This window comes from Lactuca virosa, chromosome 9 (genome assembly GCF_052849685.1).
Source record: "Lactuca virosa cultivar CGN04683 chromosome 9, Lactuca_virosa_CGN04683_v6, whole genome shotgun sequence".
Classification (NCBI taxonomy): Eukaryota; Viridiplantae; Streptophyta; class Magnoliopsida; order Asterales; family Asteraceae; genus Lactuca; species Lactuca virosa.
Window position 1 is genome coordinate 2,365,129 of NC_136434.1, and position 12,038 is coordinate 2,377,166.

General features: G+C 31.0%; 1 protein-coding gene and 1 pseudogene across 2 annotated transcripts; one reads left to right on the forward strand and one right to left on the reverse strand.

Moving 5' to 3' along the window:
• Positions 1–1,151: 1,151 nt before the first annotated feature.
• LOC145141306 (uncharacterized) lies at positions 1,152–4,394 on the reverse strand (annotated as a pseudogene). The gene is made up of 3 exons (XR_013722592.1): positions 3,798–4,394; positions 2,775–3,718; positions 1,152–2,061 (listed from the first exon to the last, which is right to left on the reverse strand). The product of XR_013722592.1 is annotated as an uncharacterized LOC145141306 (transcript).
• On the forward strand, positions 2,706–5,150 carry LOC145141304 (phospholipase A1 PLIP2, chloroplastic-like). Its single transcript, XM_079074597.1, has 5 exons — positions 2,706–3,336; positions 3,452–3,712; positions 3,812–3,871; positions 3,983–4,399; positions 4,538–5,150. Exons 1-5 carry the CDS (start codon positions 2,812–2,814, stop codon positions 5,030–5,032), a joined length of 1,758 nt encoding a protein of 585 aa, XP_078930723.1. The 5' UTR covers positions 2,706–2,811; the 3' UTR covers positions 5,033–5,150.
• The last annotated feature ends 6,888 nt before the right edge of the window (positions 5,151–12,038 follow it).

Here is a 12,038-nt window from a genome sequence, read left to right on the forward strand (position 1 = left end):
CAGATGGTGTATGAGATGTTTACTATTTGGGGAAATTACATTATATTCTTATAGATGAAGTGGAAAATAGTTTTGATGAAAGTGTATTCCAAATTTTAAAGTATTAACCACTAAGCTTTATTGGTTACATTTGTTTATAAAGTGTGTGTCACAGAATTAAAAGTGATGATCAATGAAAAAGATAAAATATTTTGGAATGGATATCATGTTTGAATATTAGTTTGTACTTTATTTTAAAGAAGTCGTGTAAATCTTGTGGATCTTATGTACTATTTTTTTAATATGTAAAATCTTTTGTTAGTTATACGATGGTTGCTAGGAAATTATATTATGATGTTTAATAAAACGAAAAATGTTTGATACATTTTAGTCTTGAAATACAGGTTGTAAAACACCCACCACCAACACCGGCTACTAGATAAAACCACCTACCACCTACAACCCACCATCCACCGATACTAAAAAATCTTTCGGGCGTCATCAAATAATATTATAAAATGCAAAATAAAAGAAATTTTAAAAAAATATTTGTTTCGTTACTTTTTTTTTCCAAAAAAATTATATAAAAATTTTACCATTTTTCAGCATTATGTGTAATATTCTAGCAAAATATTATTCGTATGTTTAGGTTTATGTATATATGTGTATGAACGAAAATATGACTTTATAAACTTTTTAGATTTTTTTTAAAATATTATAATAGAATATTATACGTATAATTACTTGAAAAAAATTTTGGTCAGAATATTTTCCTGTGACGTTGATTTTTAAATATTTTTTTATATTAATTTTTTTTTTGGAAAATACAAATGATGAAAATTTATTAAAAAATTGTCAATTTTTTATTATTCTAATTATTTTTTTACTTTTTGATCTTCAAAATAAATAACTAGGAGTACGTCACATGACTTATAAAAAACTCGTAGTCTCAAATCAATCTTCGATAAAACTGCATTTTTATGATATGCATTTTTTTTTGGTTTTCGTTAAAACCTTGACTTTTTTGGCTTCGCGGTCCTTTTGAGTTAGTTGCATTACGGGTTTGTTTCATGACTGTAATACAACTCGAGTATTTATTTTCTAATTTTCTTTTATTTTTTTTTAATATAATACTTATGTATTTATTTAAATAATTAAAAAATAACAGGCCCCAACTTTTCTCTATCTCTCTCAACACACATGTTTACACAAATTTAAATACAAAAGAAAAGAAAAAAACTCTACGAAGGCTCACACCATTAATGAATTTCTGAATTTGCTGAAAACCTATGAAAAATGTCCAAAGCTTGTAGAAATCCTCTGAAAATGCTTGTTGTAAGTATCCACACTTTGCTAACCATGATACAGTTCCTGGTTCACCTCGAAATTGACTTCAGGTCTCAATCGACGCTTTCCCAATTAAAACTGGAGCTTAGAGAAATTGATCATTCCATATGATGTAATCTTGTTCACCCTCTACACCATTAATTTGATTTTGATTTTTGTTGCAATCTGTAGTGTCAACTCCCATACCAAACGTTGTTAAGGAAGAACCCACCGTTGCTTCCATTATTGCCACTGCCCCAATTACTCTGTTGCTGGAAATTGGCGGTGTTGCGCCGCAGAGCTGAGAGGAGGGGTTGGAAATACCACTTGTGTATTCCGTAATTAGCTCCGACTATGGCTTGGAATCAGTATTGAAGAAAATATCAGTAGATTCCGTCGGTGGTGGTGGTGGTTGCTGTGTATATCTAAAAGGGATGAATCTGGAGAGATGATGGGAATCCGTCTGTTTGGTTGTAGTTTCGTGACTCGTTACAAACATGTTAAAGAGAAACTCATGTCTCACCGGTGGAGGGTTGTCAATTAGAGGGTAATATGACGCCATCACCAACACCGGTGGTTCTATTTTCTCGTCAAGATACGATGACCCCTGTGAGTTCTTCTCGTTGCTCCCAGATGGATCTTTACGATCATCATTGACTACCGTAAGTGGTTTATGAGTGTTTGGATCAATCCCTGGTTGCCTTAACTTCTTCCATAAGTTCTTGATTTCATTATCTGTTCTGCCGGGCAACTGAGCTGCAGAGACCACCTATGATTTTAGAACCCATTAATCAACAAAACTCAAATTCACAAAACAACTATGTGAATTGTAACCACATACTTATTTTGTGTAAATATGTATGTCTTGTGTATGTGTATGTGTGTCTTCCTTACCAGATGGTGCTATCTTTTTATTTTTTAATTATTTAAATAAATAAATAAATATCATATTTCCAAAAATGAAACAAAAAAAGAAAATAAATACCTCAATGATATTACAGTCATTTAGAAATCAAATCCGTAACAAAACTAACTCAAAATGACCACCAAGCCAAAAAAATGATATTTAGACGAATGCCCAGAAAAAAATGCATATCACAAGAACTATTTTTTGCAGTTTTGTCTAAATCTTTACAAATATATTATAGGTTAATTCATATATTATTGGTTAATTGTTTATGAGAAGCAAAACGTATTTAATATCAAAGTTAAGTATTTTAAAATTAACAAAAACTAAAAGTTAAAAATAAATATCAAATATATATACGTGAATTTTAAAAATACTTGCATGAAAAGTGGTGGGGGGGGGGGGGGGGGGGGGGGGGGGGGGAGGAGTGAAGAGACCAGCATTCATAGGTTTAGGTTTTGTGTGTGTTTGTTTGTTTACAATTCAAAAACGAAAGAAAATTGAGGGAAAAAGACACTTAAACAACATGTGTGAAGGCTTAGGTAATAAATGCACAACAGACCTTTTATTCCTTTCTCCATCCAAAATAAACCCTTCTCATGGATGGTCTCTCCTTAAACGCCTGGATTATCGGGATCACCGCACAAGGTGACACCCGTACAAATCCATCTCACATTACCACGTCTCGGACATTAGAGAAATCAAATTCTCCTCCTCTTCCTAAAACACGGCCATGGAGTTTTGCTGTGAGATATCCTCTTACATCTTTCTTTTCCGTTGATTGTAACCGGTACGATGCGGTGACTGTTTCGGAAGATGAGAAAGAAGAAAGTGTTAGGAACGAAAAGAATGGCAATTGGGTGTTGAGGGTTTTGCAAGTTAGATCATTCTGGAACACAGATGGCTATGAAAAAGTTAACAATCATGTGCAAAATGACAATGAGCTTTCCATCGATGAAGAGTATTGTGATGCATGCAGGGTTGATGATGATGTCGACGATAAACTCAAATTTGATAGAGGTTCATTTTCAAAAATGCTCTGGTCGGTTTCTTTGGTGGAAGCAAGGTTGTATGCTCAAATGGCTTATTTGGGAAGCTTATCTTACACCATACCAAAAATCAAGGTTGGTTGAAGGTCAAATTTTATTGTTGAATTTCATATTTCTTTCAGAAATCTCTAAGATATTCTGTCATGTGAATAGAGTTAGCTGAAATCATGTCTATTTGTTATATGTACAGCTTGGGAATCTCCTGAAACATCATAGACTTCGATACGTTACGTCTTCAATAGAAAAGAAATCTGAGCTGGCATCCAAATCCAAGAAAGAAAAGGCATCGGAGGACGTCCGACAAGGAGAATACATCAACTTGGAGACCGATGCAAAGGATCAAGTGAAACAGTCTGTTGTAGATGATTTGAACTTGTTATGTTCATCACCTTGTGAATGGTTCATTTGTGATGATGATGATGAAGGTAGCACGAGATACTTCGTCATTCAGGTATCACTACAAAAACATATCAGTTAAAAGATTAATTTGTAGATTATATAAATTTTTTATGGCATGGAATGATGATAAATGGTACATCGGTTCTTGCAGGGCTCTGAATCAATTGCATCATGGCAAGCCAATATACTCTTTGAGCCTGTTCAGTTTGAGGTGAAATCTTTCTTTATAGACAAGTGGTGTATGTATTTAGATAGCTAGATGAAGTTAAGCATCCTTTTTTTTTCAATACAAAATGACTATATATATGATTGATTTAATTAGGCACAAGATGTAATTGTCCATAGAGGTATATATGAGGCAGCAAAAGTGGTTTATGAGCAGTTGTTGCCACATGTCCATCAACACTTTGAACGTCATGGGAAACGTGCAACCATCCGATTGACTGGTCATTCTCTTGGAGGAAGTTTATCGTTGCTTGTAAACCTCATGTTATTAATAAGAGATCAGGTCCCTCGTTCATGTTTACTTCCGGTAATCACGTTTGGAGCACCATGGGTTATGTGTGGTGGAGATCGTTTTCTTCATAAGCTTGGATTACCAAGAAACCATCTCCAGGGAATCACCATGCATCGTGACATCGTACCCCGAGCCTTCTCCTGCAACTATCCCTCTCAGCTAGCTGACATTCTCAAGGCCATAAATGGGAATTTTCGAAATCACCCCTGCCTATCTAACCAGGTATAACTTGTGTTATATATATATATATATATATATATATATATATATATATATATATATATATATATATATATATATATATATCATGTTATCTTAATTAAAAATGCATTGGTCGGGTGTCTTGTGACATGCATGCAGAATTTGTTGTACGCTCCAATGGGGGAATTTTTGATCCTGCAGCCGGATGCAAAAGTTTCTCCAAGTCATGAGCTACTCCCAGTAGGATGTGGTTTGTATGTTTTGAGGTGTGAAGGTGCAGGCGATGCAAACAAGCAAACCATGGCTGCACAGTCTGTTTTCTTGAACACACCACACCCTTTAGATATTCTAAGAGACAGGTGTGCATATGGTTCAGAGGGAGGCATTCAGCGAGATCATGACGTGGAAACCTACCTAATATCCATTCGGAGTGTCATCCGTCAAGAGCTTAACCGTGTTAAAAGGAGTAGGAAGCGAGAACATGTTTGGTGGCAGCTTGTAGGGGTGAATCAAAGTGAAGTGCAGTTGTTTTTATATGGTGGAAAAGAGTATTTGAAATGGTTAAGAGTGGCGGTTGCCTCCAATCACATGTATTTGATATGTTTTGTTAGGTGGTTGATCATGGAGGCATGCAGTTGGATCACACCTAGATAAAGGTCACTTATGCATGCAAGGGGATCCTTATAGTTAATTGAATGTTTAATAAAAACGCGTGTTTAAATATATAAAGGGATGAAACATTCTGGATGTTTCAGTATTATTTTCACTTCAATCCTTCGCATAGTTTTTATCTTCATATGCATCATGACAGGCTTAATTTGTCTTTAATGTAAATGATAATTAAATTTGGATTATCTTAATTATGTAAAAAGAAAACGTTTCCACATAACTTTGGTAGTAAACAAACGAAGCGAGTCTCTAGGTTTGTACGGTAATGGTCCAGGAAGGGATGAATGGAAAGGATATATATATATATATATATATATATATATATATATATATATATATATATATAAAATGAGTTCATCGTCTTCCTCTAAGATTGAAGACAAGAAACCAATTAATCAAAAGCTTGTTCCTTTCTCAAGTCAGAATCGTTTTTCTCCATTAACTCCAATTGCAAAAAATTCTCAACTTTATTCAAATATGCTTCAATCAAAACTAGTCAATCCAAACATTTCTCCAGTTCAATCAATTAGCCCTTTTTCAAAACCTATTCCTTCTGAAACACAACTTTCAACAACTTCTAAACCTACAAATAAAGCCCCTTATGTTCTCAATTCAAATCTTTTGAAAATCCAAATACTTGAAGATTCTCAAATTCTTAAGCTCAATCAAGGTTTTCATGTTCTTACTGAACACCTCTTTGGCCGAGGAAAAACCTTTCATGAAAACTCTTACAAATCTCGAGAATATTATCAAACCATTCTACAAGAATCTGGATCTGTTCAGATTGATCACCGTTCTAATAATAAAGAAGGATCTATTGATTTTAGCAAAGCCCGAATTCTTAAAATCATTTCTCCAGAAAATTGGTCATCCAATCTTTCTTTCGAAAAACCCCTTTATCAATTCCCTGCTTATCCAAGATATTCATATTATGATTACCAAGAAGCTTGGACTAAAGCATTTTTTCTTCGAAACTATTCTCATTCATGGTTCATTTTCTTTGATAAAAATTTTACCTGTGAATATCCCAGATGGTTTGTCAATTGGTATCGCTATATGGGACTTGTTCCTAGTTGTTTACCCACTGAAATTCTCAAAGGCTTTTCTAAATTCAAAGAGCTATTTATTCAACAAATCCCAGAATTTGAATATTTGTTACAATTCACCATGTTATTTAAAGTTCCATGGATTATGTCCTGGACATTCTCTTATCAAGAAGCAACAGACTTCAATCCCCCTTGGCTCAATAGACAATTTCGTCTAAAATGGTGGGATAAAGTCACAATTTCTCAAGCAAACGAGCAAGCTGTTTTCAATCATTATCAATCAATGTATAATCAAAAGCCAGAAATTGAAGCAAATCTTATCAAGAGTCTATCTTCTCCAGATGCTAATCTTATTAGCAAAATTCGTGCCGCTGCAAACTCTTCCCCTGAAGATCTACAACAATTACTTCAAGAAATTCGCAATTCTCCAACTAATTCAGAACATTCTCCCACATCTGTCAAAAATAATTTTCAAGATGCTCAAGATCCTTTTGATGATCCATTTGCAGATTAATTAAGTTTTTAATTTTGGTGTTATACCTTCAATGTAAGGTATTCTTTTATATGTGTTTGTTATTCAAAGGGGGGTAGTACGTGTGTTATCAAACGTGTGTTATCAAATTGTTCAACTATTATCAATTATACACTGTGTGTGTTCAACTATTATCAATTATACACTGTGTGAGTACATCAATTATCAAAAATATTATCATGTCTTCTGCAGTGAGATGATGCTAAATTATTGCATGAAAACAAACAACTTTTATAAAGATGAAAGAAGATGCTCCATTATCGCCAAAGAAGATTTCCATTATCAAAAAATGACAAAATATGATGCCAATTTGTCAAAAGCTTTAAAGTTTTGTCTGCCACATCTACACTCTGACAAATGCAAGTTGATTCAATAATTCTCAAGATGATCCGGTAATCCTTCGGTTTCCCGTCTCAAGATGTTTCAAGACTCCAAGACTCCTATATATTGAAGGGACATGTTTTAATGAAGACCATCTCAAAGTTCTCTAAAAATCTCTCTTATAAAACTTCTGTCAAATGTTTAGTTCATGTCTAAGAAAAGAGTTCTCCTATCTACTTCTAGATGTTCAAAATCTTTAGATTTTCAAATCATACTTGCTCCAGACGGATGCTCTGATTGTAATTTAAAAGAAGGTAATATATAAAGAATTTTATTCAATTATTGTCTTAACTCTGTTATCGCTATGACAGTCTCTTTTCGAGTTATTCTAACTATTAATTCTACAAGATTTGAAATTTTTGTTAAAATAATACTTGCATTTAATAATAATCAAATTCATGCTTGAAATATTATGTCTGATTCAAAGATACAAGCTAATCGTCATTATTATTGTAATCAATTAAAAGCTTTACAAGTTCTAATCCATAATCATGAGTTTAGAAGCAAAGATAGAAAACAGTTTTATAAAATAATGTATGATTTTTATCATCAAAAAATATCTGAAACTACTAGTTAGCAAATGGTATCAGAGCCACGTTTTAGACCAGAGATTAGTATGTATGATAACTCTGTTTGTTATTTGGTTAATTTTTGTTTGAAGAATTTATAAGAAAATTATGAGTTTTGTTAAGAATGATACAGAGACCAGACCAGTGATTGGTTGGATTAGCGTAAGACGTGCAAGTATGGTAAGTCACGGAGCCGGACCACAATCATCGTTGGGCCGATGCCCTCTCTGTTCATCCTAGGTGGGATTTCTATATTACACCAGACGAAAAGAATTTTATTATGAATGCCAAGAAAACCGTTATAAAACAAGAAAATAATTTACCAATTCAAACTCAAGAGGATGATATGGTTAATACTTTAATTTTTGCTATAATCAAAAACTTTGTAGGAGATCCTACTACTTTTCAAGAAAGAACTTCTGAAATTCTAATGAACTTACATTGTAGAAAATTAACTGATTTCAGATGGTACAAAGATAATTATCTCGTTAAAGTTTTTTCAAGACCAGATTGTAAAGAATCTTATTGGAAAGAACGTTTTATTGCTGGACTTCCAAAACTTTTTGCCGAAAGAATTAGACAAAAATTAAGAGAAAATTTTAATAATACAATTCCTTATCAAAACTTAACTTATGGAGACTTAATTAATTATATTAATAAAGAAGGATTAGCTATTTGTGCTGACCTTAGATTTAAAGAAAAACTTAAAAAAGATAGAATTAATAGTAAGAATGAATTAGGAAATTTTTGTCAACAATATGGTTATCAACCATTAACAGGTCCGTCTACTTCAAAAACCAAAAAATATAATAAAAAATCTTCAAAATATTTCAAGAAAAAGAAATATAATAAATCAGAAAAATATAAGAATTATAAGAAAAATAAATTTTTAACATCAAAAAACCCTTATAAACGATCTAATAAAAATTCTAAAAGAAAATCAAAAGACATTATTATTTGCCATAAATGTGGTCGTAATGGTCATAATGCTAATAATTGTTATGCAAAAACAAAAATTAATGAATTAAATATTTCAGAAGAATTAAAAGAACAAATTAGAAAAATTATGTTAAATTCTGATTCCGATTCTGATTCTAGTTTTACCGATTTTCAAGAAAATGATTTAAACATCTTAGAACAAAATACTTCAAGTTCGGAAGATTCTGATACATGCAAATGTGTTGGAAAATGTAATTGTAATTATTCAATTAATGTCCTTACAAACAATGACAAAGATCTTTTAAAAAATTTGGATTCAATTAAAGATAAAAATATCCAAGAACTGTTGATAAAACAAATGCTTAATAAGAATGAAAATTCTATTTCAAATAATACAAAAATTTTTAATTTAAAAGACATATATGAAAGATTTTCTGAAACAAAACCCATTTCCATACAAGAACTTCAAGAAGAATTAAAATTAGTTAAACAAGACATAAAAGAAATTAAAGGCAAAATTATAACTCTTGAAAAGGGAAAAAATATTATTAATTCACAAAATAATGATAATAAAGATGAAAAGGTTATCGAAAGAATTATAAATGATCAAATTTCTCAAAAATGGAATACTCAAATAACTCTAGTAAAAAATAATTTTAAAATGGATATTACTGCTCTAATTGATAGTGGTGCTGATATGAACTGTATACAAGAAGGTTTATTTCCCACTCAATTTTATGAAAAAACTTCTTCTAGGCTTACTGGAGCTGAAGGAACCAGTTTAAAAATAAATTATAAAATTTCCGATGTTCATATTTGCAACAATCAAGATTATTGTTATAAAACTCATTTAATTTTAGTAAAAAATCTTACTTCTCCTTTAATTTTAGGAACACCTTTTATTACTAAATTATATCCTTTTATGGTTCAAGATGATGGAATTATTACTAAAGTTTTTGGAAAAGAAATTATGTTTAAATTTTGTGAACCTCCGTCTTATTCAACTATTAACATTCTTAATTATAAAACAAAACAAGCAAATTACCTTATCAATGAAATTAATGATTTTCGTATACATAATCAATTACAAGATAAGTATATTCAAGACAAAATTATAGCTTTAAAACAAAAGTTTGAAAATAATGTTTGCTCAAATATTCCAAACGCCTTTTGGAACAGAAAACAACATATTGTCAAATTACCTTATATTAAAACTTTCAATGAAAAGGATATTCCTTCAAAATCAAGAGCTATTCATATGAATAATGAATTAGAAGCTCATTGTAAAAAAGAAATTCAAGATTTATTAGACAAAAAATTAATTAGACCTTCTAAATCTCCTTGGTCTTGTTCAGCTTTCTATGTTATGAATGCTGCTGAATTAGAAAGAGGATCACCAAGATTAGTTATCAATTATAAACCTTTAAATAAAGTTTTAGATTGGATTAGATATCCTATTCCTAATAAAAGAGATTTATTGAAAAAACTTTATGATTCAAAAATATTTTCAAAATTTGATATGAAATCTGGTTTTTGGCAAATTCAAATTCATGAAGAAGATAAATACAAAACAGGTTTTAATGTTCCTTTTGGACATTATGAGTGGAACGTTATGCCCTTTGGTTTAAAAAATGCTCCTTCTGAATTTCAAAACATTATGAATGATATTATCATTCCTATAAACAGTTTTTCAATTGTTTATATTGATGATGTTCTTATTTTTTCAAAATCTATTGATCAACATTTCAAACATTTAAATCAGTTTTATGATTTAATTTATAAAAATGGCTTAGCTGTTTCAGCTAAGAAAATGCATTTATTTCAAAATGAAATTAGATTTTTAGGACATAACATTGTTAATAATACTATTAAACCTATTATAAGAAGTTTAGAATTTTCTAATAAATTTCCTGACGAAATTATAGATAAAAAACAACTTCAACGATTTCTAGGATGTCTAAATTATATTCATGATTTTTTCAAAGATTTAGGAACTCTTTGCAAACCTCTTTATAATAGATTAAAAAATAATCCACAACCTTGGACTCAAGAACATACTAATATTGTTAAACTTATAAAACAAAAAATTCCTTCTTTACCTTGTTTAAATTTACCACATCCTTATGCTAATATCATAGTCGAAACTGATGCTAGTGATATTGGATTTGGAGGTATTTTAAAACAAAAATTATCAAATTCTTCTGAAGAACAATTGGTTCGTTTTTATTCAGGTGCTTGGAATAATACTCAAAAGAATTATTCAACTGTTAAAAAGGAGATTTTAAGTATTGTTTTATGTATTACTAAATTTGAAGATGATTTATTTATGAAAACTTTTTTATTAAGAATTGATTGTCAATCTGCAAAATCAATTTTAGAAAAAGATGTTAAAAATATAATTTCTAAACAAATCTTTGCTAGATGGCAAGCATTGTTGGGCAATTTTGATTTTGATATTGAATTTATAAAAGGAGAAAGCAATTCATTACCAGATTTTCTTTCTCGTGAATTTTTGCAGGGAAAATGAGTTCATCGTCTTCCTCTAAGATTGAAGACAAGAAACCAATTAATCAAAAGCTTGTTCCTTTCTCAAGTCAGAATCGTTTTTCTCCATTAACTCCAATTGCAAAAAATTCTCAACTTTATTCAAATATGCTTCAATCAAAACTAGTCAATCCAAACATTTCTCCAGTTCAATCAATTAGCCCTTTTTCAAAACCTATTCCTTCTGAAACACAACTTTCAACAACTTCTAAACCTACAAATAAAGCCCCTTATGTTCTCAATTCAAATCTTTTGAAAATCCAAATACTTGAAGATTCTCAAATTCTTAAGCTCAATCAAGGTTTTCATGTTCTTACTGAACACCTCTTTGGCCGAGGAAAAACCTTTCATGAAAACTCTTACAAATCTCGAGAATATTATCAAACCATTCTACAAGAATCTGGATCTGTTCAGATTGATCACCGTTCTAATAATAAAGAAGGATCTATTGATTTTAGCAAAGCCCGAATTCTTAAAATCATTTCTCCAGAAAATTGGTCATCCAATCTTTCTTTCGAAAAACCCCTTTATCAATTCCCTGCTTATCCAAGATATTCATATTATGATTACCAAGAAGCTTGGACTAAAGCATTTTTTCTTCGAAACTATTCTCATTCATGGTTCATTTTCTTTGATAAAAATTTTACCTGTGAATATCCCAGATGGTTTGTCAATTGGTATCGCTATATGGGACTTGTTCCTAGTTGTTTACCCACTGAAATTCTCAAAGGCTTTTCTAAATTCAAAGAGCTATTTATTCAACAAATCCCAGAATTTGAATATTTGTTACAATTCACCATGTTATTTAAAGTTCCATGGATTATGTCCTGGACATTCTCTTATCAAGAAGCAACAGACTTCAATCCCCCTTGGCTCAATAGACAATTTCGTCTAAAATGGTGGGATAAAGTCACAATTTCTCAAGCAAACGAGCAAGCTGTTTTCAATCATTATCAATCAATGTATAATCAAAAGCCAGA

Bases quoted from the DNA above. Each gene is read 5' to 3' on its own strand.
- LOC145141304 (XM_079074597.1), top strand. From the start codon at position 2,812: ATGGATGGTCTCTCCTTAAACGCCTGGATTATCGGGATCACCGCACAA. The intron at 3,713-3,811 runs GTATCACTACAA...CGGTTCTTGCAG, and splicing joins CGAGATACTTCGTCATTCAG to GGCTCTGAATCAATTGCATC. The intron at 3,872-3,982 runs GTGAAATCTTTC...TGATTTAATTAG, and splicing joins TTGAGCCTGTTCAGTTTGAG to GCACAAGATGTAATTGTCCA.